General features: G+C 38.7%; 2 protein-coding genes across 7 annotated transcripts in view; both read left to right on the top strand.

Annotated features, from left to right (window-relative positions):
• LOC144663442 (protein Wnt-4-like) overlaps positions 1-15,269 on the top strand; it is a 30,835-nt gene extending 15,566 nt beyond the window's left edge. For 5 of the 6 annotated variants that reach the window (XM_078524394.1, XM_078524393.1, XM_078524395.1 and 2 more), the window contains 4 exons: positions 3,854-4,000; positions 4,155-4,384; positions 5,676-5,968; positions 13,696-15,269. In XM_078524394.1, the coding sequence (XP_078380520.1) occupies positions 3,921-4,000; positions 4,155-4,384; positions 5,676-5,968; positions 13,696-14,160 (1,068 nt within the window). In that variant the 5' untranslated portion in view covers positions 3,854-3,920 and the 3' untranslated portion in view covers positions 14,161-15,269. Of the gene's footprint in view, positions 1-3,256; positions 3,658-3,853; positions 4,001-4,154; positions 4,385-5,675; positions 5,969-13,695 lie in introns of those variants that run through there. The other variant, XM_078524396.1, reaches the window with a different exon arrangement.
• A 5,222-nt stretch (positions 15,270-20,491) lies between these two features.
• Positions 20,492-25,018, top strand: LOC144663465 (neurocalcin homolog). The gene is made up of 2 exons (XM_078524425.1): positions 20,492-21,216; positions 24,508-25,018. Exons 1-2 carry the CDS (start codon positions 20,973-20,975, stop codon positions 24,852-24,854), a joined length of 591 nt encoding a protein of 196 aa, XP_078380551.1. The 5' UTR covers positions 20,492-20,972; the 3' UTR covers positions 24,855-25,018.
• The last annotated feature ends 1,061 nt before the right edge of the window (positions 25,019-26,079 follow it).

The following is a 26,079-nucleotide window of genomic DNA, read 5'->3' on the forward strand; positions in this document are numbered from 1 at the left end:
TGATTATGTAAGTTATATTTAAGGACTGCGAAGCAGAGTCTACCATCAGAGCAGTGTTTCTAAGGGATGCAGAACTCGTACGAGAAATAACAAACAAAAAATAATAATTTCATAGTAGCAATGCCGGGCTTGCGCTACACATGTCTGAATTTGATCCGACGAAAATGTACAAGGCGGGTTACATATTCTAGCATGTTCTCAAGTATGCAAGTATGTCACGGGGAGAAATTACTTACTTTCCCCAAAAGGCTACAAAGTTTATACTTGGTAAACCGAATTCTAAATACTTTGTAGCCTTTTGTGGTAAAATTCTTTCCTTCCGTTGTCGTTCCTGTGCTTTATCTATCTTTTTGTAGACGGGCGACTAAGTGACGCACTTTGGGGAGTGCCGTACGGAAAACTCGGCCCCGGGTTTTATTTTCGTATCACCCCTCCTTCCTTCCTTCGACTGCGGAGGAGTATGTGATCGTGACGGCGAAGTGCCGTCGATAATAACGTAATTGAACGCTGAAAACCGCACATTATTACATTAGTATCATAACATAGTTAATGTTTTTGTAGAAAAATGATTTTTTTTATAGAATTTTCAACGTTTTTAAGCTTGAGGTTGAGAATCTATTGACCTTGTTTGTTAGTAAACAGTTTCAAACCGATAAACAGTGATTTCGAGTGCTTGAATGAACCCGGCAGAAATACTTACTTTTCATCAATTCTTAAAATTCGCCGAAGCGAAAGCACCTTTCTTATAGTTCACCAACTTCAAAAGGGTTTTAGACATCGTTTTTTTTTATTCAATTGAAGTCCACTTAGTTCCTTTATTTAATATGTGTGGTATTCCTCGAAAACACTTTAGACAGTTTCGCTAAGTGTATAGACCACCCCAAAAAAACTTACTTCACGTACTCAAATTTTTAAGGAAACATTTATAACCGCGAAAAGAAAATCTTGTAACAGACAGGAGACGAAGATTAGCCTACGCTTTTCGTAAGCGAAGCACGTCCCTAAACTATAAACGAGGTTTAATTTGGAGAAGAGAAAAGTTCCCTTTTAGAAAATGAGCCATCGTTGTTTAGCTACAGTTCGCTCAGTACAGCGTGAAGTGGCCATTACGCTTTCATGGAGGCGCAGGGGAGCACCACGCTTACAGTACTTCATTGAACATACGTAAATAAGATTAAATTCAGACGTTTTCCTTCTCGACAACGTCGTCTGATCGGAATTCTTATAATGACTGATTTCCTGTCAATGGCTGTTTTTCTGTGGGAACGCGATGTTCTTTAAACAAAATTACATAACATAAATCACATCTTGTACACTTTTATATAGTAACTTGTTATCGATGGGATCAAAGCGTCTTTATAAGTGCGTTTCGTGTTTCTAGGAGTGCATACTCCTACTTAGAACACGCCACGTGGGTAAAACTCAAATTAACTTCGAGTACTTTGGAAATGCTATCCTTCCTCGACGGAGCTTTCTTCCTTGGAAACAACGAACTTGTATGCCTAGTGTAATAGACTCCAGGAAGCTAAGAAAATGCGGAGGAATACCTTAGAAACTTTAACTGATTAATCGATCGATTCAGGTTAAGCTCGCCAAGAGGGTGCCGTACTTAAAACTTCAAACCTTCCGAACTGAGCTATCTGGGACCGAAATCGATTTGTAAACCTGTATTTACCTCGGTTTGATTGTTATCTTTCCAATAAAAAAAATAAAATTAGGTTATATTTAGAGTCACATTGAAGCACATATTAAAAAAGAGCCGAAATCAGGAAAAAATCATTTCGGTTTGGGAGGGCTTATGTGGATCGTTTTTCAAAAGTTGTTTGGTTATCGTTGTAAAGGGCAGATTAGTTGAAAATCTCTGATGGTTGCTTTAATGAGGGGTGTCCTATCAGATGTGTTCTGGATACAGGCTTTATCTTGAAGAACTCACACTTGTATCGAAAGGAAAACGCACGTTTCGGAAGAAACACAGACACAAATAGCACACACTCATCTAAATAGTGTTATAAAGTTATTCAAGATACTCGATTTGAAGAAATGAAAACATTGTTGACGGGGCGAATAACAGCAATCGGTCGGTTATTAACAGACATTGCATATACAATGATCGATATTTTTGGCTTCGTATGCAATATCGTGACTTATTTTACGACCAAGTGCACGCAATATCGTGAGGTGGAAGTGTGGAAATAGTTTTAACACATTATCACACATTCTTGATTTTCACACCCTTATAGTTCTCTAACTGCTTTTTAATTAGGAACAAGTATATTGTGGTTCCCATTTACTCTTTACAACAAGGCTCGAGTGGACCTCGATCACACAATCTTGCCATAGCAGCTTTGTTAAACCGCAACCAAAGCTCCTAGAGAAGTTAAAAAATATTTATTCAGTGCTAATTCGCGACAATGATTCGAAAGTGGATGAAATCTGGTGATCAATGACCTCCCAGATTTCACCGCATGTTTTTAGCATTGTATTTGTCCGACATAGAGCGCGCTACGTATCTATTTCTTTAATCAAGAACTGGCCGCGCTACCTCAGGGCTTTCAAAGAGCGGTGTCTCTTTGAATGAATCAATTTAATCAATTCTTGGTTGTCCATAGCGTTAGAGAACTCTTTACCCGCTCTCAGCGGTATTGGCCGGCCCTGTCTTGGAAGAACAGCAAAACATTTGCGTTGACCGCAGTTTGCTTTGTATTTTTTCCGATTACGCCTGGTGCGCCGAGTGAGAATCCGTGAAGTCGTTAAGTGGTTTAATTTGTTTCTAATTAACAGCTTCTTAAGCCCATCCATACAGCCGTCCATGCATCTTTACCATAAATAATTTTCTCTCAGCACGGCGCGCAAGACTTCACCTGCCTTTCATCGCGCAATGTCATGCACACAGGCCAGGGAAACAAAATCCGTATTGACTCTCTTATCCACTTTATCTATTGAATTTCACGGTCCTTTTGTGACATACGAGGACTGAATCTTATCCAAATGGTTGATCAAACGTCAATTTAGCAAAGACCAGTGTCAAAGTTGCAAGGCGCACAGTGTCTAGTTGCAGAGAATTCTTTAACAACAACTTTAACAACAACATAGCATACACACGCGCGCAATTTTCGCGCGGTAAACCTGAATTGAGGGCCGTGCTTTGGGGACGGAAAGGCGTTTTCTCGTTGAAGGTGTCAGACAACCGCAGAAGAAGAAAAGCGCGGTTTTTTTCGAAGTATGGTCTTTCCTCGTCGATTCCGTCTAATCAGTGTAGGTGGTAAACGTACGTACATATGACATAGTTGTCATATTCGTAAGAATTAGCAGTCGCCGTACCCTGGCCCCCCCGGCGGAAGCTAGGACAACTGCTCAACGCAAGACTGTTGAAAGCAGTTTAAAAACAGCCAGTGACACTCGGCAGGGCGGGGCGGGTAGGGAAGTGAATGCGTAGTTAATTACTCGTCCACCTTTGGGTATAAAAAGTTTGACGGCCTTTCGCCATCCGATCATTTGTACGCGCTGCAAAGTGACGCTCGACGCACTGAACTGAATAAGTCAAGACTGAAGGAATTCAGCCATTTTCTCCGCACAAGCTGTGTTTTATTTGGGCTTAAACCACACTGCACTGTTTTCTATTTGGGTTTTAACCACACCGCGTGCCGAATTTACCGCGTATGTGTTTGGTGATTTAGCTTTGTAGTTATTTTTGACGTTTGGCATGGGTCATGACCGCGTCATGCATGCGCAAGATATGTAACCCAAGTCGGGTAGCCATCGGGGGAATTTTTTATCACTTGATATGAAAGGTACACTCTGCATGCTATTAATTAGCTTACCTTATTTATACTCGTGCTCTGTTGCTTGGCAGGTCCAAGAGTGATCTCTCGCTGAACTAATCACTTCGTTATTTGCGTTCACGGACCTTTTGCTGCAACATGAAAACTCTGTTTCGCACCGCTACCATTCTGGTGATGTTGTGCATTTACGCACAGAGGTTACATGGAATAAGATGGATGTAAGTACGATGAATTGCTTTGCTAACATTCTTTGACCCTAGTATTTTGTGCATTCATTTGCCAACTTGCATCTACAAGTGCTGCGGTTTCTGCATGAAGGACAGTTGATGTGCTTTTCATTGAAATTATGTTTACTTTGTTATTTACTTGTAGGGCAATAACACTTTCCTCGGAACATTACTGGAACAGGACCGATTGCAACAAATTACAAGGATTCATTGGCGATCAGTATAAAATTTGCAGACGAAGTCTCCCGATTATGAAGTATGTTTCCGAAGCCGTTGAAATGACCAAGTTGGAGTGCAAATCGCAGTTAACGAACAGACGATGGAATTGCTCGACTATCTCCAGAGCTCCTGTGTTTTATAACGATCTGAAGAGAGGTAGGGGCTTATAAAACACATGCTGTTGTTGTTATTCGTCAGAGGTCTGGCGTTTTACCAGTGTTATATAAAGATCGGTTTATTAGCGGAATTGATTGAGCTAAATTGGGCATGGAGTAACTTAATGTACACATTCGGACTGACGTTTGATTGTTTGAATGTGATTTGTGAAATGTATGGTGGCTTCTGTAACCTGAAATGGCTCGAGGCTAGAAATCGAAACCTTAGCCACCTTGCTGTGTTATCTTAAATCTCGTCTTCAAAGTTATGAAAAAAAAATTAATAATAAAAACCAGGAGAACGTTTTGAACTGTGCTTCAGCAAATAATTAACGACAGAAAACGTGGAAAAGAAAAGGCAATCAATTTGTTACACCAACACATGGAATTGCTGTGAGCTTGCATTGATAGTAATAGATCTTTTGTTGTGGTCATCAAAATTGTTTGTGCTTTGTTTTAAATCGCGCTTATCGGAAATCACAGTTTTATTATTTGAGAAAACCAGATGCATAATTCAATAAGACCGTAACGGGCGACTTCAATACTGTATTTAACAATGTCGGGTTATTGTCAATTTTTGTCGATCAGCGTTCTTCCCCTCTCGTCCAATTAAACAAAGAAAATTAACTCAGACACGCAGAGCATTTCATAGCTTTGAATTACACGAGCCACCTTGCCGTTTACAGACTAATCAGACCTAAATATTTCATCTCCTTAATGACTTTGACGCAGAAAACAAGACATTTACGTGATCCAGAGCCCACCGGATTAGCGAAAATGCGTCTTGCGTTTTGTCATTTTAAAGTTAAGACCACTCTAAAGCCGTAGATGATTTTTTGGGGACTATATCGGGAATAGGATAAACGCTAAATATGTTGTTATGACTCGTCTTTCCGTTCGCATTTAGGAAACCTAGGGATAAAAAGGCGACCTTGGTTTTTCAATCAGGAAATGAATAAATTGAGGAGGGTTTTGGAGGAATTTTATCGGTTTACCACATAGTAAAAGAGCAGATCTTTCGCACCACTTTAACGTGTTGATACCCATCAATTCCAAAGCAAAGCCTAAATTTCCCGCCAAAGGCTTTCCATCTGAAAAATGAGTTAACTTATTTTAAGAAAGGTCGCCTTACACCGAAGATAAATTTCCTGAGAAAAGAAAATATTTTTGCTGCGGCAGGCGTAAATGGCCGCTAAGTAAACAAATAAATAATATACTAGAATGCACACACTCGAGATAATCTGTAATCAACGCGCATTTCACAAACGCGTTTTGGTTAGTTATGTACACAGGGACAAAGGAATCGGCGTACACGTACTCGCTTTCCTCGGCTGCCGTGGCTTATAGCGTGACGCAGGCTTGCAGCATTGGAAGGCTGGAGATCTGCGGTTGTGGACGAACGCCTAAGATGAAACTAGAAAACAAAAACTGGCTCTGGGGAGGCTGTAGCGACAATATCGCCTATGGAGTGAGGTTTAGCAAAAAATTCACTGACGCTGTGGAAAAGAAACGCATGCAAGATCAAGAACCCACTGCGACCAGCCGCGCACTCATGAACCTGCACAACAACGAGGCAGGAAGAACGGTAAGTCTTGATATTTTGTCGTATATTGACCTGCAAGTGTCACAATTCCTTGTCGCAAAAGAGGTATTTTATGTAATTGAGAAAGGGCTAGATAGAAAGAGCTAATCTGGTTTGGGGGCTTGAAAAGTGTTTGCTTCCGTTTTGGAGCAAAGCCTCTTTCGTGGGTTGTGTTTACAACACAACAGATGCTATAAATAACCTTTAAATCCTAACACTGATAAGTTGCTGACTTCTCTTAACGTTTTTGTAACAAATTCAAACAGGCGGCTTATGAGAACTAAGAAACTGATGATATACTAAGTGCTCTGCGGAGCAAACGGAAACAGTATTTCATCGCACTATGCATCGTTCAACACCAGTAACGAAAAACGCTTTGAAAACTTTAAAATTATCGTTGTTGTTTTAGGCGACTCGGAGATCAAATCTCGTTTGCATCGAATCGCTTAAGTAATGTGGAAAACACATTTTAGGCTCAAAATTCGGCGCTTCATTTCTCTGCTATATTTGACCTTGCTGCCTACAATCCGTCCACAAATAGTGATCATGAATAAGATAGCCTTTCGAGAGAAGTTGACTCGAAGCATTTCAATTCATAATCTACCGCATATGACAAGCTGACAGTCCAAGAAATCTGTGGTTTTGATTATCGCTCTAGCACGTACGAAGCATTCCACAGTCCTGTTCAGTAGAAACACTCTGCAAGTTTCAGACTGGCTATTTATTAATGTTATTACTTATCCGATTGATTTTGTTATTGCTACTAAACTTATAGACCCTGCAGACTGTTCGCCTCGCTGGCAAAGGCTTATAAAAATAAACCGGTTCTGTTGTTTACTTTGCCAACAATAACTCTCCATATATTAATTATGATCAATGAAAACAGCCAAACCTTTGTGTGACCCCTGAAAACTGTCATAATGGTATCTTCATATCTACAGCATTCCTTTTCACAAAAGACCATAGAACCTCTAGCTTAAACTCATCGCCATGCGAGAATATTTTCTATTGAACAGTTGAGTCAGAAAGTCGTGTATGGCACTGATTTGGATGGATTTTTTTTCGTTTTTCCACTATCGAAACACCGAAGTCCGACACAAAAAATTGCGTTGGAATTGTCTAATATTCAGGGCCGTAACTAGCGAGAGGCAAGACGAGGCACTTGCCTCGTCTAGATTGTAACCCGCCAAACTTCAAAAGAAAATATGTTTCGTTGGGAAAATAATCCCAAAGTTGAACAAGATTGATTTTTTGAAGAAATACTTTATAACTGAAAAAATGATTAAGAAAGAGTTTCAAAGCTTCTAGATTTTCAAATTTTCTGGACGGCATGCCTCCAGAACCTCCTAGCAAGATCTTGCCTCGTCTATGCCAAAGGTCTGGTTACGGTCCTGAAATTATATATTCTTTACAAATGAGAAAAGGCTGATCAAACTAGTAGGTGAAAATCCGACAAACAAATCAAAACAGTGTTTTCTCAGTTCTCCGTTACAAAGTAAGAAGATATGTTTTATACGATAAAAAGACTGATCAGCTTAGGAGTTTTCACATTCTCCGACTTAACGTAAACACTGATCCAAAACAAAGAAAAACCTCTTTGGCTCGACTGTTCAAAGATCCTTGTTTATTTGCTTTGTCGCGAGACTCGAGGTGATATGCATTTTCTCGGCAGTTCTTTCCATTTGGTGTTAATTTGTGGTAAACAATGCTAAATGTTTTTAAACCATAAAAAATAAACTAAGAAATTCCTGACCTCCCGCAAAAGAAAACATGTTCGAGAGAAAGCGCCACTTGGCACTTCGTGGCTAACTTAGTGCCTTTGATAGCCCAATCCATTTTCTTTTGGGACAAGCTGGCTAACAGTAATATAGCGAATACACGTTAAGTTCTCTTGAAATAAATACAGAAAGCTGGGCGAAAAAACAAGGGCTTATCGCAGATTACAGTCTTTTACGTAAGATCAAGACGCTCTCGACGACACTGTAAAGTCTACTAAGTATTTCTATCGCTTTAGGTTTTGAAAGTTTGCCAACTGCTCATTTTTTAGTCGCAATCCGTTGCGGGGGAAAAGCTTAACTAAACGTGTAGGAATTTTCAACCCTTACAACCCTTAAAAGTTGAGAAACTCGTTAAAAGGGATTTTTTTCTTCTTTTTTTTTTTGGGGCCCCTTTTTTTGCCTGGTTTGTTTGGGGGGGGTTCGCGATTTAAATAAAGAAAGTTTGTCGACGTTTTTGCTGTTTCCCCTTCTATAAAACGTGGTGCCTCGTTAGAAAGCCGATCTTTGCTGTATTGGCACCATTCTGTAAAGCTTTGCGTTAATAAGAATCAGTCACGCATTTTGAAAAAAGTGGCCAATTTTTTCAAGTTTGTCTTTCGTAATCTCTCTTAATCTCCCTCAGTCGTAACCACGTTTATTTATTTTCGGTTTATTTCATGTCTTACTCCTTTGGTGTTAAATTCGTCCTATTATCCTGAGTATTTTCTCAATTTGAAATTAATATTGTAGATCAGGAAAAGAAAGAACTCCTTTAAGCATTCGAGTTAAGCCAAAGAAACCGTATTGAAATTATCAGTTTTATAAAACATTGTCGAAAAAAAATGTCCGTAGTCAGAAGTAATTATATCTCTCTTGCCACCGTCGAAGAAAGTGGATGGACTCTTTTGCGGGGTTGTTTGTGTTGCGCGTTTTTTTTTTAATTTTAGACATATGGAAGTTTTGCCTTGTCCAGAACCTGAGATCACTATCGCTGTTAAAATAAGTTTACTGATGATAAACATAGATTTTTTTACTTCCTATCTTCGTAAATGTGTTTTCTAAGGTCTTCCAATATTTTCCGCACGTGCGTCCTAGAATCGCGCATCGATCGATATTTTTAATATAGATTTTCATAGATTCATCTGGCGGGCCACTTCAAAGTTCAGCGCAAAAGATCCGCGCGAGGTTTCGAGATAATATGATCACGAAAGACATATTGTTGTTGACTCTGATAATCAGTTTGGCGTGGGCTGAGAATCTCTAGTAAAGAGCTTTAAAGGATGAACTTTGTTATATGGGTGACTGAGTTCTTGCAAAATATGTCTAATGTCAAGATATGAATAAACAGCTCTACAGGAAGGGCAAACCAAAAATGCAGAAATGAATCGTCAATTCAACTAATCCCCCACGTATAAACATTATAACCGCTGCCTTTGATGCCATTACGTTTTGCTAGAAAAGTTGTTTTAAATCGAAATTTGAATAGTGGCGTCGTAGATTCTGCGAGAAAGCACAAGGTTTGTTTTTAAGGTTAAGCACAGTATTGAAAACTTTATTCTCCACGTGAGGAGAATTGAAATGACATTCTTTGGGGGGAGGGGCTGATAACTGATTTAAGGTACCTCGCAAGGTCGCACGCACTTTGAAGACAGCTAAGAATCCTTAACCGATTTTAAAACACTGTAAAATGGAGAACTACCTCAAATCTATAAGCAATAAATTTATGGTGGTTATATGAAGCAATTTTCCCCGAATCAATTGCTGAAAGAACATCAGTATTCTTATTGCTGCACGTATCTGCGCGATTCACTTTTCCTACCAGCGTCATGTTTCCAAAAAACCTAAATCTTGCTTACTCTTTTTAGCATAACGGCAAAAGTAAATAAAAACTCAATATATCTTTGTTCTGGATAGTACGTGTCGTTTTACCACAAACTAGTTCATATTCTGTTCACAATTACAATAAAGCAAGCCCAAAAGACAGACATTTGCCCTAATGAGCAACCTTCATGGGGTACGAAAAAGGAATTTGCTTTAAAGCACTTGTCATCTGGGACACGAAGATAAATGAAAACACGTGGAACTGCACGAGAAAACAAAAGGAGGATAATACGGCAGAAACTGTGCGTTCTTAATCTTTGAAAAGATTACACAGAATGTCTCCCAAACTGCTCTCCTACAAAGTATCTGAGAGAAATGTTTGTCAAAGGAACCCAACTAAATGCAATCAGGTGTGACATTGACACGCGTGACACGTGTTTTAAAATTTGTTGCACTCAAAATTTTGCAATTTCCTGGCTTTATGTAATAGAACCAAGTATCTTTTCTTTTCTTGATTTGATAGTTTCCTCTCAATTTTGCTCCGTTTAAAAAAAAAAATTAATTCTGCAGCTCAGACTGAAAAACTACACTCAGTTCTTTGCGTTTCGCCAGTGCAGTTAGTTGTTTTACTAAACTTGTATTGAAATTTTCCAAAACTTTGCGAGATATTAAGTCCTTCTCAGTTTTGTATTGAAAACTGTTTCGGCTTTTTTGCAGTTTTGCCTTAGGATACTTTTCTAGAAAAATCGACGTTTAATACCCCTTTCATTATTGCGAGTTAGGGATCGCAAGCTGAGAACAATGAAATGCGGATTTCCTTCCTAAATATTGCTTTCGATTGATGCTGTTAACTCGCAAGAGCGACAGAAAAAACGTGTAAAAGTCATTAACCAGCAGAATACATCTTCTTCGACTTTCGTTTAATCTCGAACATGCCTCTTTAAAGTGTGAAAATTCTTTATGACAGATGTATCTCCCGTTAATCGTAGGATAATTGGTTTATTTTCTTTAATTTTAGCTAATGTGAATTTCTTCTGGCTTTTGACTCATCTCAGATGTGTTTCGTTATCTGTAACATACCTTGGTTTCGATCTAATTTGCACCCCTGATGTCGCATGTGCAGAAGCTAAAAATATCTTGATCTTTGATTTCTAAGCTAAGAGCCTGATCAACGTTCAATTTCATCTTACAATTTGTCAAATAACCAATTAGGAGAGACTTCCCTTAATGAACCTTCAAATTCTTATCCGTAACATTAAAAGAAATTTGTAGAAAAGAGTAAAGAGTATATATATATATATTTTACCTGCCAGACCCACGAACGGAGCCGTGTGCGGATCCCCACCTCCCGGCGCGGATCCGATGAGGGCGGGCACGCGCCCACTGTACGACACCTCGCCAGGCGGGACGAACAAATGACGGGGAACGCCCAGCGTGCATAACTAGTATATATAAAATTCTAGGGTTTGAAATGTTTAGATGTTTCCGCCATATTTGTTTTTACTTTGCATTTTCTTTGAAAAATGTACTCCATTGTTTGAGCTATTTATGTGGTTTTGGTTCTTTAAAAGGACCAACGGATAGAATAGAATAAAGAAGAGACCGCAATTTCATTATTTAAAGAAAAAATACGAAAACAAACTCATCTGGCGCGTCTGGCAAAAACCAACAGACACAAACAAAATTTTGGTGGTTGGGAAATTCGGTTTCACGCTGACACAGCACTTGTTGATGAACGATGAAATCTGGCTGCATTCTCGGATTTTGTACATGGTCGTATATAGCATGCTTTTAGGCATGAATGGCTATTGTTTTAATACACACTTACTTACTTACACAAGGGTCTGCTTTTACAACATTGCTCTGACCTTGAGGTGGCGTTGTGCAAGAATTTTTTAATTTACAAGGGGAAATTGTAGAGTTGCCAGAAGTCGGTAGGTTTTAGCTAAAATTTTTTTTTTTTTTTTTTGCTCCCCTTTTTTTCCATTGTAGGCTTTTGGAAGGCAGACTTGTGCAAGGTCACTGAAATTAAAACCATCACATGAAGGAACCGTGATATTGTCTTTTCACTGAAGAATGTGATCTGCTTGTTTTAAAATGGAACACAGAATTAATGTGGAGGGTAAGCAAGCGAAAATTGTTGCGATCGAAATTAATCAGACTTACTTCAAAACATTGGACACGCCCTTTTCTTGTACCTCTAGTGGATTTAAGTGAATGGACGGCCCTTATTTGATCTAATGGTCTGAAAAAGGGTAAATTTTTAACTTTCTCAGATGTTTGCACCAGTGTTATATCAGAAAATAAAACAGACCATTCCGGTAAATAAAATAAAAAGTAAAATAAACAAAAGTAAAAGCTTGACCAAGCTCTGCAAGATTACATTGTTTTAAATTCATCGAAATTAAGTTCTTGTGTTCTCTTGTCGCCAAAAGTGCATTCACGTTTCCTTACATGGAAGAGTTATTTTACAGTACGTTTTACAGCACTTGTAGTGTATCCTCTAGTTTCAAGTATGGTGACCTTTATGCTTTAAAATGCTCAAACTGCTTAAAAGCATTTCACAACAGGGTACCCTCAAAATGTCAACCATTATTAACATTTAATAAGAGGACTTACCACTGACTAACAAGGATAACTTAGATTCCTGTAGAGAAGTCTAGAACGGTCGGCTTGATTTTGAAATTCAAGAGGTTAAGCACTTGAAATTCCTGTTGAAAGGTCTGTGAAAAAAATATGTGCAGCCAGTACGGCATGTCTTGACGAGTACAAATGTGCGCATGCTTTGAATTGACAAGAAAAAAAACTAACGAACAAGAGAGTGTACAGACACAAATGGGGATATAAGATAAAGTTCGCTCGAGATGAGTTAGGTTTTCCCAACAAATTTTGAAAAAATTTTTTTTTTTCTTTTTTTCTTTTTTTTTTTTTTTTTTTTTTTTTTTTTTTTTTTTGTTTTTTTTTTTTTTATTGTATTCTCCCTTAGTGTAATAATTTGAGACTAAAAGATTGAGGATTTGTTTTTTCAGCAATTCAGTGTGCTCTAGTTGACCATTGTTTCAGTTTCCTTCACTTTCCTACTCCACAAAGTAGTTATAGTATGAGAAGAAAAGATGTTTTGATAACTCTTGTGGGATTGGAGGACAAAGAATTAGAACCTCGTCTCGTCTTTGTTCCTGATATCAGTGTTAAAGCCATCCAGAACTTTCAATTTATCACTAATTGAAGCAAACCCACTCTGCAGACGAAAAAACCCTAATTAAGACCCTTAGAAGGCCTAACTGAATGAAGTATACAAACTGTCCAAAATAGTTTTGACCCAAGTTAATTCATTCTCAATTCATTTGTCATCGTCTGTCGGTACGCGTCAAATGTTGTAAGCCTCAAAAATTGCTGTTGAAAGTTTGCTGTTCCGAAAAACAAGCTTATATAAGGAGTAGCTTTTTCGTGACGTTCCTTAGCAGTGGGAGGTCTAAGTTTGGAAACACATTTTGTGCCACGCCCTTTCAGCTCATTCCAAGCGTTCTCAGGTTTACGTTCTGAGCTTTACTCGATATAGCACTGTAAATGATTGGTAAATGAGACCCGGATACAAGTGCGCCAGTGCTTCAATTAGCAGTGCTTCCAAAAAGGAAAGTTATGGAGTATACGAGAAGGTTAACGAGGAAAATACCTTATGGGAAGGTGGGAATGCAGGGTTTAAGAAAAGAGGTTTAATGTTAAACGCGGATTTGGAAGCTTAGAAACTTTGCATCTGTTGAGATTGGGATGTAGTGTTCCTTTATACCATATTTTCATTCTTGGACAACTTTGGAGTTGTGGTATTGGCTTAGAAGGATAGGAAAGACGATAAACCAATCAGAATTCGAGGTAAAGCCATTTAAATCACGCGTAGCGCGAAAAGGAAAGCATGCACGCCGCGTCGTGAAAACATGCAACCGGCGCCAAACGCGGGAAAACATGCCACTTGTGCCAAGCGCGGGAAACCGCGCGTAAACAAGGCACGATTAGTTTGGTTTTGTTCCTGATGAGTCGAGAACGTAACAAATAGAAAAGCAAAGTAAACATGGCAATTTAAAACCGCTCCGATGAGGAATTGCTTATTTAGATTATTGTGATTGATCCTGATCTTCCATTTTTCGTTTATTTCAGGCTGTACGAGACAAGATGCAAGTTGTTTGTAGATGCCACGGCGTGTCCGGATCGTGCCAGACCAAAACTTGCTTTAGACGCTTGAGCGACTTCAAAGAGGTGGCGACGCTCCTAAAGAGAAAATACGACAACATCATCAACGTCGTTAGCAAGACCAAGGGCCGTAATAAGCACATGCTCAGACCGAGGAGAGGAAAACGATATACTCCCCGGGACCTTATCGCTCTGGATCCATCTCCTAACTATTGTAACAAGAGCGCTAAGAGAGGAACACTGGGCACTGTGGGAAGAGAGTGCAACCCCGAGACTACTGGCAAGGGGAGCTGTGCGTACATGTGCTGTGGGCGTGGTCACCGAACATTTAAGCGGGAAATCGTGGAGCGCTGTGACTGCGAATACGTGTGGTGTTGTTATGTGAAGTGCAAGAAATGTAAGAGGACAATTACTGTGAGCACGTGTAAGTGAGAGGGGAGAAAACCAGAGAAAAACTCATGAACTGGATCCTAATTCAAGCAAAACAAAAACACTGCCGAAAGTCAAGATTATGGATTTGAGTTCAATGGAATATGGAAGAGAATTAATGAAAGATACAGTGATGATTCAGAAAGCTGTTGGAGAAGCGTCAAAAAATTGCAAGAAAATGGACAATTGTAAAAAGATTAGCCTAGCGACGCAACTTTTCTTTGGCTCACAGACATTTCAATGATGCTGTTTTTCGTTTGGCACACGAGACCATTGCTACATTAGCGGTGGACTCAACCTTTGCTGTACAGATTCAAAATTCAAATGGAAAAGGAATTTTATCAGTGGCGAGCGGCTAGTTTCGCTCATTACGTTGAAAAAAAAGGATCGCAGACACACCAAGCTTGATTCACAGAGACCCTCGGCGACTCTGTTTGCCAGCGGGATTCTGCAAGGTCAAACTGCACGTGGTGTAAGACAAGAGAAATGCAATCATCGATACCAAAGACTGTAAATGAATTGTACATAGACACAGCTATACATCGCGCACCTAGCTTCATATAAATGTAAGCGAGGTGTCGTTGCCTAAGCCTTTTTGTTACTGAGTAACAAAATCGGCGTTTCGTGTATAAGTTGACTATCTTTTTGAATTCAAATTTCTATATTTCACCATTCATAAGTGAAGTACTTAGTCTTGACATTCCCAAGCACTAGAACGTTTCTCCGGAAATAATTTGGCGAAGAGCAAAGGACATTTGAGCTTAATTCATGAACGGTTACAAGAGACGGTGTGATATTTTGACAGTTGTGATTACAGTTGAAGGAATGGAGATTCTATTCTGTGTTTTTTCTTTTTCTTATGCTCCTGTACGTTAGCCTAGTTGAACTCTTTTCTGACTATAAAGCCTAATTTATATTATAGTTCCTTATTCTAGGTAATAGAGATCACTGAAGCAAATATGCAATGTTAAACAGTATAGGATGATGCTAGTGAGGAATAAGCTTCACGAGTTTTAGCTCACTTAACTTTATAAATAATTATTTATTGAGACACAACTATTTACACGTTTATAATATGCATAGTGTTACAGTTACTTGTAATAAAGATGAGAACTGTACTTGTTGTTGTTGTTGTTGTTGTTGTTGTTGTGTACATTCAAGGTGGCCTACAGAAAATGCAGTTAAATGGATCAAATGGAGTCGAAACTAGAAATGTTACCCAATGCACGTGTTTGCATTGCATGAAAATGCTACCTCAAATAATTCACCTAAAACTGAAAATTTTTCACCCTTTTAGACACAGATGGTGCGATTGTAGGTTAAGATAAAAATATCTCGAAAAGTGACCTATGCTATTCACGGAAAACCCCCAAAATGCCCCCTCTATATATAGTGCCCAAAAGATTATAAATACCTTAAGGTTACTATTTTTAGCGGCTACTAATTTTAGCGATTTTTTCAGTAGAAGATTTAGCGACTATTTAATTTAGCGATTTTCCGAAAAATTTAAAACGTTAGTAATATCGGGTAAACCAGTTTTTAATGAACATATAGCTAAGATGGAAATAAATGTTCAGTAAAGGACAAACTCACTTGAGATTGAACGAACATTTGCATTGCCAGAAAGAACAAAGTTATCGGCATCTTTTTTAAAAGGAATTTTTAAGTCGACTATGCTTAATTGCGTTTCCCTTTGGGGTGGGAGGGGGGTTCTTAAATTTAACGAGTTTTAAAATTTGACCGAGACAAATTTTAGCGAGTACTAAATTTAGCGATTTTTGCCCAACTCGAAAGCCCAAGCTAACAATAGTAACCTTAAAGTAGCTCGGCATGTCCCAATACCTTTTAACTTTCAGGCCCGTGGGTGGGGGGGCCGAGGCCCCCCAATTTTAGTCGTTTGGGGGGAAGAAAACACGCAGACGTGACCGGTGAACACGGACGACACCTTCCGCCAGGATCGGAGGAAGCCGACATTTGCACAAGAGAAGATGGAGGGATGTTCGTCTGCCCGGGTGCCGCGGGCTAGGGGGGGAAGCGATGCGAGGTGGAGAAGCCAGTAGGACAAGTGCGAGTAATCACGAAGAGACGCGGCACGCCGACAGATGTCAACGCACCGCGGGATCATGCACACCCAGGAAGAGAGAGAGAGGAAGCACCCCCCAGAAGAAAGCAGGGAGAGAGCCCGGGGGGGGGGAGGGACCGACGAGGGGGGGCGCGGGAAAAAACCCAAAAAAGAACCCCGTCCAGATAATCCACCCTACGGGCCTGACTTTCGTTACATCTGGTTACCCTTGAAAATAGAAAAACTGAATTCTGGCATAAGTTTAGTTGGCACTTGCTGACTCGCACTCCGTCTTAGTCGTTCATCTTGTAGACTGGACTAATCTAATGATTGTGGGATACATTTTGCAATTGTAGATATGAGATGTAATTCTGGCAAAGACTTGATTGGAAGGCTCTATTAAAATAACCCAAAAATTTCTTAATAGGTCAGAAGTCTCAGAATAACCGATTTTTTACAGCTAACAATTATTGTGTCATGTGACTCTTTATAGTGCCCTGAAGGGTTCTACGAGTTGCTTAAAAGATCCCAAAATTATCTAAATAGCTCGAAATTCTCTCAATAGCCACCCCCTCCCCCACCCCCCCCCCCACCAACAAAAAATATCCAGCTATTTCTTTCAGTTCTGACATGCGTGGACGCGCGATCGATTCGTGTATGTGTACTTTTTTCAGAACGATAATGTAATTTAAAAACTACAACATTCACTAAATAGTTTCAAAGGGGAAAGTAATGATAGGGCAGTTTTCAATTGAATGCTGTAAAACCAAAACCAAATTAAATTAAACTCATGGCCAATCACAAAAGGCATAGACAATCCAGTAAACCAATCAAAGCTCGAAGCAAATTACATGTTGCCTGCACAAAGCGCGGGGAAACGTGCGCAAGCGAGTCACGATTGGTTTTGGTTTTACTTCTGATTGGCTGAGAAAGTGGCGCGAGTATTTTAAAACCATAGCGCCCTGATAAAACCAATCACTGAGCGTAGTTATGCAAAATCGATGCAAACGCATATTAATCGATTTGAACGCGAATAAGTGAAAACCGCTCTATCGTAGGTAGCCTGCGTCGCAGCCGCAGCCGGACGTGTCACAAAACCTCGGAATCAGGGTAAGCCGCACGCAGGCATATCGTAGGCAAATTCTGCACTTTCACGATGGCACACGAACATGGAGTGACCCATTGAAAATGCAGAAATGTTCCAAATATTAATTTCCGAACTGAAGCACTTTGTCAAACGATAACTGCAGTGTTCATATATAGACTGCGCTACATTTTAGTGAAAGTAAAGTCTGCTGTAGGTGCACAGATTGTGAGAAAAGGGGCGAAATATATTATATTGTTGAAAACAATTATTAAACGAGGAGTAACAATGGTTCGAATTCCCCTCCCCTTGTTTTCTTAATTATTCACGTATTTAAATCGTGCGTTTGTTCACGACACTTAACAGTCTGGTACAGGCTACAGTTAGCGACTTTTATCTTTTATCTTTCGCTGTTCCAACTGAATAAAGAGCGAAAACTTATCTAGATGCTTTTATCTCATAAAATGAGTTTTTTAGCAAGTGACTAAACGATTGTTTTCTTTATGGCGTGGACGAAACTCGCGAATTAAAGCTGAGAATTTTAGGCCAGCTGTAAGCCACGTGGCCAGCACTATTTATTGATATTTGGTCATGTTTGATCATACACTATCTTATAATCCTTTGAGCAAAAAGTATAAGAGCCGAGCGAACGTAATAGAAATAAGAATTTTTTTCACTTATGCTTAAACCCACTAGGCGCAGTATTTGCCATTAAATCTGCCACATTTTCTTTGCATTTCTAATTATGTTATAATAAGAAAATTATCATGTAAACTGCCCAGTATGACATTTTGCAATTAAGCTTCAATCAAGAAGGAAAACAACATGTCATGTGTAATAAAGGTTTTAATTCTTTACATCTTTTGCCATGTAGTCATAACACGCTTGCGGTATAAAACGCAATTTGGGCTTTAATCCTGTGATATTCTTTAAGTAGATAAAAAGGGTTTGCGACAGAGGAAATAGCCTGTTCTTGGCTATCATAATTCTTGATTCAGTGATTTCGACAACCGAACATTTTGCTAAAAACTTGACACACATAGTCACACATAACCTCGCCAAACATACACGCAATTTGAAAATTATAAAAAAAAAACTGCAATACCCGTTGAGCTTTATAATACCCTAAATAAACTTTAAATTTTATACTAGTTATTCCTTGCATGGAGTTTAAAGGTAAAATAAATTCTCTAATTGTCAACTCAAAATAAATATGCAAACTGTTTTTGCTCCAGGGAAGCTGTTCATTCAAATACCACACAACCTATGTTTAAAACCCTTGTCATTCAATTAAGACATGTTTTAATGGCCTCTTTTTTATGCTATTGGAACGTTGAACTTTCCGTGACTCTGTGAGGGTTCTTAATTTTTTTTTATTTCTTGACTTGTTCTCGTGCTGTGTACATTTTCGTTTGTAAACCGAAAAACGTTGTAATATACCAAGCAAACTCTAAGATAGCTGGCTATATATTTTAGCCGTCATTTATAGCAGATTATGCTTTGCAGTTTTTACAATGTTGTTCCAGTAACAAATATGTCAACCCATTACAATAATCCAAAGAGAGCGTCGTATTTTACACGTTTACTTGTTACATTGTATAAAAGAAATTTTTACAGTTCATACTGAGTCATACTGCGAACAAAGACTGCGCTCGGGAACTTAATAAGTCGCTTTTTTGTTAGAACAGAGCTCTATAAATGCTAATAAGAATAATAGATAAATAATAAGCTGTTTTTGCTCGCGGCAATTGCTTTTTCATCGATTTTAGATCTCTAATCGCACTATAAAGTAGAATACTGATAGAAAAAAAGGGAATACTTCGAATTGGCATAACACTCTTGTTAGAGCTTATCTCCTTTTCACAATGCCGAACATTGTCAATATATCAACCTCTTTGACGTATTTCAAGCACAATTGACGTGCCGAAATCAATATATTCAACATAACATGCAGTGAGGTACAAATGAAATGCTTGAGGTCTGAATTATCTTGGAGCAAACGCGTCACTCGCAGCTTATCTGAATGTAAATTCCATTTTAATTAATTATTGCGGACTGAAGATATTTTCACCTGACTTAAAAGTATTGTACAAATAACATTCTAGAAGGTCCATTTAGGTAATTCTTATCTTTCTATACTTTAAAACAAGCTTGCAGAGTGTATTTTTCGCGTTTCAGCAATGTTTTACAATCAGTTGCTCAAATGGAGTATGTCTCAGTGTACTTTGCTGAGTAACTCTACGCCACTTTGGTCGCGTGACACTTATTTTTCAAAAATATCTGTATTTTTGTCGATAACAGTGTGTTGTTAGTTATGGTTTCCTTTTTTTTCAATTGATGATGTTATGGAGAAAATATCGTTTGTAAATTCCAAATATCGAGCTTTTTCCATCTTTATGCGAGTCCTATTCACGCCAACCAACAAATCTGAGGAGTTGCCGCTAGCTGCAAAGTCTCCGGCGCCGTGCGTCCACAAACAGCTTCAAAAATAGCCGGGATAAATGGCGTTAAAAAGTAAGGCTTTAATAAGGCCACGCGAAACAACTTGATAGAAAGAAACGCCCCTGATACACACGGCATATTGGAATAATAAATGACATAAAACAAATTACTTTTACGACATTCGCCTTTAGCGAGTTGACGTTTCGGCTTTTAAACTGTTTTTCACATCAGTGCCAATTTGTTTCTAAAATTATAGTAAATGGCCTTCGCGAAAAAGATCTGCTTAGCAATTATCTAACTCATAAATTTTCTGCACAAGAAATTAAGACTGCCTTCCAGGGAAAGAAAAACAAGATTCCCTGATCTACGTTCTAAATACACTCTTAATTTATTCACTTTCTTGACGGATGGCGAGGGCTTAAAACAATAGGAGAACAGTCACTTAAATTAAAAATCGTAAATGAAAAGCGATATATTAATATATAAAAGAAAGAGGTATGAAATCATCCCGCCAAACAAAGAGAGCACGATCTGACGCGACAAGAAATCGCCAAAATAAAAGCCATAGAAACTTCATTTAGCGATTTTTATTTCTTTTCAATGTTCTAATTTTGTAATATTGGTTTTGAAATTTTTACCCGGACCAGACTCGCGCGCATCGCAGAGTGTACACATTGTCAATCAAACTCGAAAAGGCAACTTATGGTTTGCATGTGCACCCATTAATTTATGCTGAGTACCTGAAAGGCTGTTGTTTTTATTCTCCATAGCCCATTTTCAAGACCGCATAAGTACATGACTCGGTGACCATCGGTCAAAGGTATTTGTATAACGGTTTATAAGAATTCTCAGCCAGCTCCCCAGCGCACATAAACAGAAACCCCGTCAAGAGAAGAGCCTTGCCTTTTTGATGTAATTGGGCCATGGCATGACCAGCTTTTGATTTGAACGCGATAGGAGGCCGGGGAAAATAATTGTTGTTAATGCGATAGCAAATGCAGCGGTGCATCTGGAAGCTCGCTCGTCGCCTCACTGTCACACCAAGCAACGGACACTGAACAACGACCGTAGCAGTTTGAAAGTCAAGCCGATCGGTTCCGCCGCAAAGTCAGCCGCGAGGGAAGCGAATCCGCGCGCGCCATCTTGGCTTTTGAAACTTCCTTTACTTGGGTGCGGTGAATCGTTTTGTTCGACGATTCGCCGGATTTTTCCAGCCTTAGTTTCGGTATGGGGAAAAAACAAAGTAAAAAGCTAGATCCTGAAGTCTTAGGCGACCTTCTAAAGCACACGAACTTCGACGAGAAGGAGCTTAAGTCGTGGTATAAAGGCTTCCTTAAAGATTGCCCGAGCGGTTATCTAACAAAACAGCAATTTATAGAGATGTACAAGAAAGTTTTCGACAAAGGGGATGCTTCGCGGCTCGCCGCTTGTGTATTCCGACGATTTGATGTCAACGGAGATGGAAAAATAGGTAAGTCACAGGTGAATTTTGATATTTTAAGGTGATTTTTGTTTAATCTTGAAGAGAAAGAAAATTCACAATGTTCAGTTGATCCACATTTCTTTTCTCGCAAACTGCCTTCACTTCGGTAACAATACTCTTGACGCCTGGATCACGAATAATCTTTTAGGCGACAAGTCAAATTAAAAACAGCACATCGAGGATGTAAACGCCAGCGAGATTATTCCTTTGTAATACGAGATCAAGAAAAACGATATAAACGAATTTTATCGATTAGAACCTTTATGACTTTCCTTTGTTAATGTTGCGGAGAAAATCCGCTTTTTCCCCAAGGCCAGATTTCGGCATTCTTCGCGGCGAGAAAACTTTTCTCGCGCTCAAACAATCGAAAGGAAAAAAGTCTTGTGTTTACCGTGTGTGTCAAAGTGTTATGAATTATTAAACACAGATCAGTAATTGGATTTTCGGGTCGCTTATTGAAGGGGTTTCTTTTATTGGTGAAGGTTTTCTGTTCTAGAAAAGTGAATTTCTTGAAAACGCTCTCTCGAAAAGGACACAGCTTCAGGAGACGAAAAAAGTGTTAATTGTGTTCATATCAGCACGAGAATTATAATCGGAATAAAGTTCTGATACGTAATATTCTCGCGGAAATAGAAATGAAAACATTTTATCTTCTTGCAATCCGAAGCTCGGAAAAGTTATCTAGCGCGCTACAAACGAACCGCCCAGCTTGTCAACTGCTTAATTTTCATAAAGAAATTTTGTAAATATGCATTTGCCTGACGCGTGAAGAAAATGAATAGGCCTCAATAATTTCTAAAAGCATTGATGTTCGTTTCTGTAACAGGTGCAAACTGGAGCGAAAGTTTTTGACACTTAATGTTTCCCCCCAAAGTTAATAAACCGTTTTTTGAAAGGCGAAAATAACATTCGCTTAGGGTCAAATCGAGCAATATGTGAAACGAAGTGGTAATATTTGAACTGAGGGCATATTTTACTATGGAAATTCGCCGAGCAATTTCAATATTACTGTTTTCTTTGAAAGTTGCCTTTATTCTTCGTTCGGTTCTGTTTCCAGCGAAATAATTTCGATTGTGATTCTTAACACATCGTACGCCAACGCTCGTTTCGTTAAAAATAAAATTCTTTCCCGATTATAGGCATGTTTTTCATTAGCGCTTGCATTTTCACATGAAAAATGCAAAGTAGAATATAGACACAATACAAACAATAGCGCTTTAAGGCGACACATTGTCTTTTTAATTTGTCGATATTTTTCAAGGTGGTAAACTCACTTTGTGCCGAAACGAATACTTGATGCAAAAAATACACTTTCAGTTCTTAATTGAAGCTACATTAAAAAAATAGGTAAATCTAGTTACTTTGTTTTAGCTTATTTCTAGCTTTAACGAAAAAAGGAAAAAGGATTAATATGGAAAAGTAAAACTTATACCCTCAAAGCAGGTTATGTAATATTAATTTTTAGTCTTTGTTCATATTGAAAGTCAAGGTTTCCAATTCGATATGCATATGTTTAAAGCGTTTAGTAAAAAGTATTCCGCACTCAATGTTGGAATAAAAAGCAAAATAGTTTTAATGGTCGTAGCTCGCAATTGCAATTAAATTTAAGGAAAGTAATTTATGGGCACGCTTCAAAAAACGAACCGAAGCTTTAAAAGATCGGCAATCTTTTGGTCTTTTCCCAACACAGACATCTGTGCAGCTGAAACTTGACTAGAGTACATGTTCTTGCACGATTCGGCACGCGAAGATTTCCGACATTAGTTTCGCTCGGTAGAAGAAACTGTCAAAGTCTCTGAGCTAGCAAAGAACATAGGAATATTTTTGTTAGAACATATTAGCGAATAGTGAGCGTTTTCCAAGTCAAAAACAGTTACATTGTGACGAAGAACTTTCGAGAAATGCTAGCTTTTGATCACTCCCTTCTTGCTCCGGCTCGCTCGCTCGCTCGTTCGCTCGTTCGTTCACTCTCATACGTGCAACAAACGATTCTTAATTTTTTCATACTTAGAACAGCAAAGAAACTGTAATTAATTATAAACTAAACAGGAACCGAAGTGCAATTATCGTAATCATAATAAATGCTCTTAAAGTATTTAGTTAAAAGTTGAATTAAGTGCCCCGAGCTGTCTGCTAGAGAATTCTCGAGAAAGATTTACCGATCAAAGATAATAAAAAACCCATTATTGACTGGAAAGTACTTAACAATAATTACAGTTTTATCAGAAATCGTTAGCTCCGCGTTCAAACTGCCATATAAAAGGATACTACATGTATTGTCAAGGTAGCGTAGCATAAGAAACAATTTTTTCCGATTTTATACGTTCATTTTCCCTCGCGAGTATTTAAGTTTATTTATTTATTTTTTATTGATTGATTTATTTATTTATTTACTTTTCACGATGTTTATTCAGACAGATAATTTGAACACTTGGAAATGTAAGCAAATATATACATTTAATGTATTAGATAGTATTGTAACTTCGATCGTCAATAGCACATTGCAAGTCATACTATTCACTATATGATCCATGAGATAGCTAGAGGGTCTCTTTGAATTAACGTTAAAACTCTATTAAGCTCCCCCTCTAATAATAAGCAACCCTCTAGAAGTTAGTTTTTTTTATACCCCCCCCCCCGATCCGTACATGGCTGATCATGGTAATTTTTTTAAAAAATAAAAAACAATGTAACATTAAGTTTTAAAGCATTAACCCGCGACCACGATGGTTACTTTTTTGTGAAAATGTAGCCTAACTGATACATGGTTTGAAATAAGCCCCCTTCCCTGTCAAAAGGTCTAGGAAAGAAATAAGCTCAGGGGGGGGGGGGGGGGCTTAGTAGAGCTCTATAGACAAAAACAAACCGTTGGATTCCTCATGTTGGTAACTTGCTTTTGATAACCAGGGGAGGGGTGATACCTTCAACAAGGTGTCTCTGATAGGTAGAGATATTGCGTCAGAATAAAAAATGGAGAATAAAAAGATACATAGTCAGTACACGTTCTTCTTTGTCGCGAACCAACATATTTTCAGTTTTGATTTGTTAGGATTTTCCTCAATCAGTATCAATCAGTAGGTCGATTCTGGAACTAAATATTTGTTAATACGATCAGAATTTGGAAACTTTTCGCGAAATTCATTTCCGATCAACACGCTTTTTCTGTCAAATCACGAAATCTACCTCATCCATTTACGTGAAATTAAGCTCCCGCGAAAATAAGTAACAGTGTTATGTTGTTTGTTTGGATCTTTATTTATGTTTAATTTCTGTTCGCAGACTTCCGTGAATTCATGTGTTCCCTGTCTGTGTCGACAAGAGGTACAATGGAGCAAAAACTTCGCTGGGCATTCAGCATTTATGACGTGAATGGAGACGGGTTTATCACGAAACAAGAGATGTTTCGAATCGTGGACGCCCTATACAAGACAATGGGTGACAATCCGGAGGAAACCGAAGGAATCCCAAACTGGGACGAACTTACGCCCGAAGAACGTACGCTTAAAGTATTTCACACCTTTGATTCAAACAAAGACGGTGTTTTATCGCTGTCGGAATTTATCGAGGGAGCAATGAAGGACAAAACTCTTGCGCTTATCCTAGAACAAGGTGCGGAGAAGACATGAGAGCTTACTGAGCCGAGAGAAGAACTTACTACACACCTAGCTCAGGTCTTTTTAAATAAGTTAACTGACATTGAATTTTAATAACACGTGTTTATAGTATAAAGCACTTAGTTTTTCAAGCAGGGCATTTGTTGCGAGGTAAGCCCTTCTCTCCTCCCCCCCTCTCGCCCTTATCCCTCCCGCTCCCATTCCCCTTCCCGCGACCTGCGGAATTTCGTGGCAGAATTAGCGAACAGGAAAAGGAAAGGGGCAAACGCTCCTAGCCGCCAGGGGGTCTCGGGAAATGTTTCCCTGCCAATATTTATAACTACTGAAACTTGAAAATGCCTCCCACTTCTGAACATTAATAGCCATAGTTTCATGCTAGAACCACTTTTACGAACTTAGCAAGATAAAGCAATCTTTCCCATTGGAACAATAAAGCACCAATTTTGAATTTAAAAGTTTTTTTTTCTCTTTAAGCCGAATTAATGGCGATTGCGAAGAACTTATTTGCTGCATGCTTTTGAAGTAATCTCTAACAGCAGCTGTATATTAGAAGTTTTATCAATTTGCATTTCAACAAGACAGACATTTCGGTAAACTTCTAATCGTTTTAGTATTAGCTTTACGTATTTCAGACAGGCTCTTTAGCAACCGGACAGAAAGAAAGGATACAGTAAACTACACCCGTGTACAAGAACCTGGATTTTTTTCATTTAGCCTAAACAGGTTCTTATATAAAAGGCACATTTAGACTACCAAGGTTCTTAAATAATAATATAATAAAAGTCAGCTTCGAGCCAAAGTGGCGCATACTGCCGGAGCTTATCCCGGTTTCCTTAGCATTAAGCAGCTAGGAGTATTTCTACTCCCCCCTGGATGGGATGCTAGTCCATCGCAGGGAACCCCCCAGCATTATTTCGCCGGTACCCATTTATACACCTGGGTGGAGAGAGGCACTATGAGAGTAAAGTGTCTTGCCCAAGAACACAACACAGTGACCCCGGCCAGGGCTCGAACCCGGAACGCTCGCTCCGGAGTCCGGCGCGCTAACCATTAGGCCACCGCGCCTCCCACAAGGTTCTTAAATAGGTTCTTATATTTTCATATGAATTTCATTTAAATATATTATAAATATCATAAATATCATATATTTAAATATAATCAGATGATGATGATTATCAGTTTCTACCTATACACTTTTACAGCAACTCCACTGATAAGAACCTAACTTAAAATTTTA

Source organism: Oculina patagonica, chromosome 8, assembly GCF_052425735.1.
Source record: "Oculina patagonica isolate OP01 chromosome 8, crgOcupat, whole genome shotgun sequence".
Lineage (NCBI taxonomy): Eukaryota > Metazoa > Cnidaria > Anthozoa > Scleractinia > Oculinidae > Oculina > Oculina patagonica.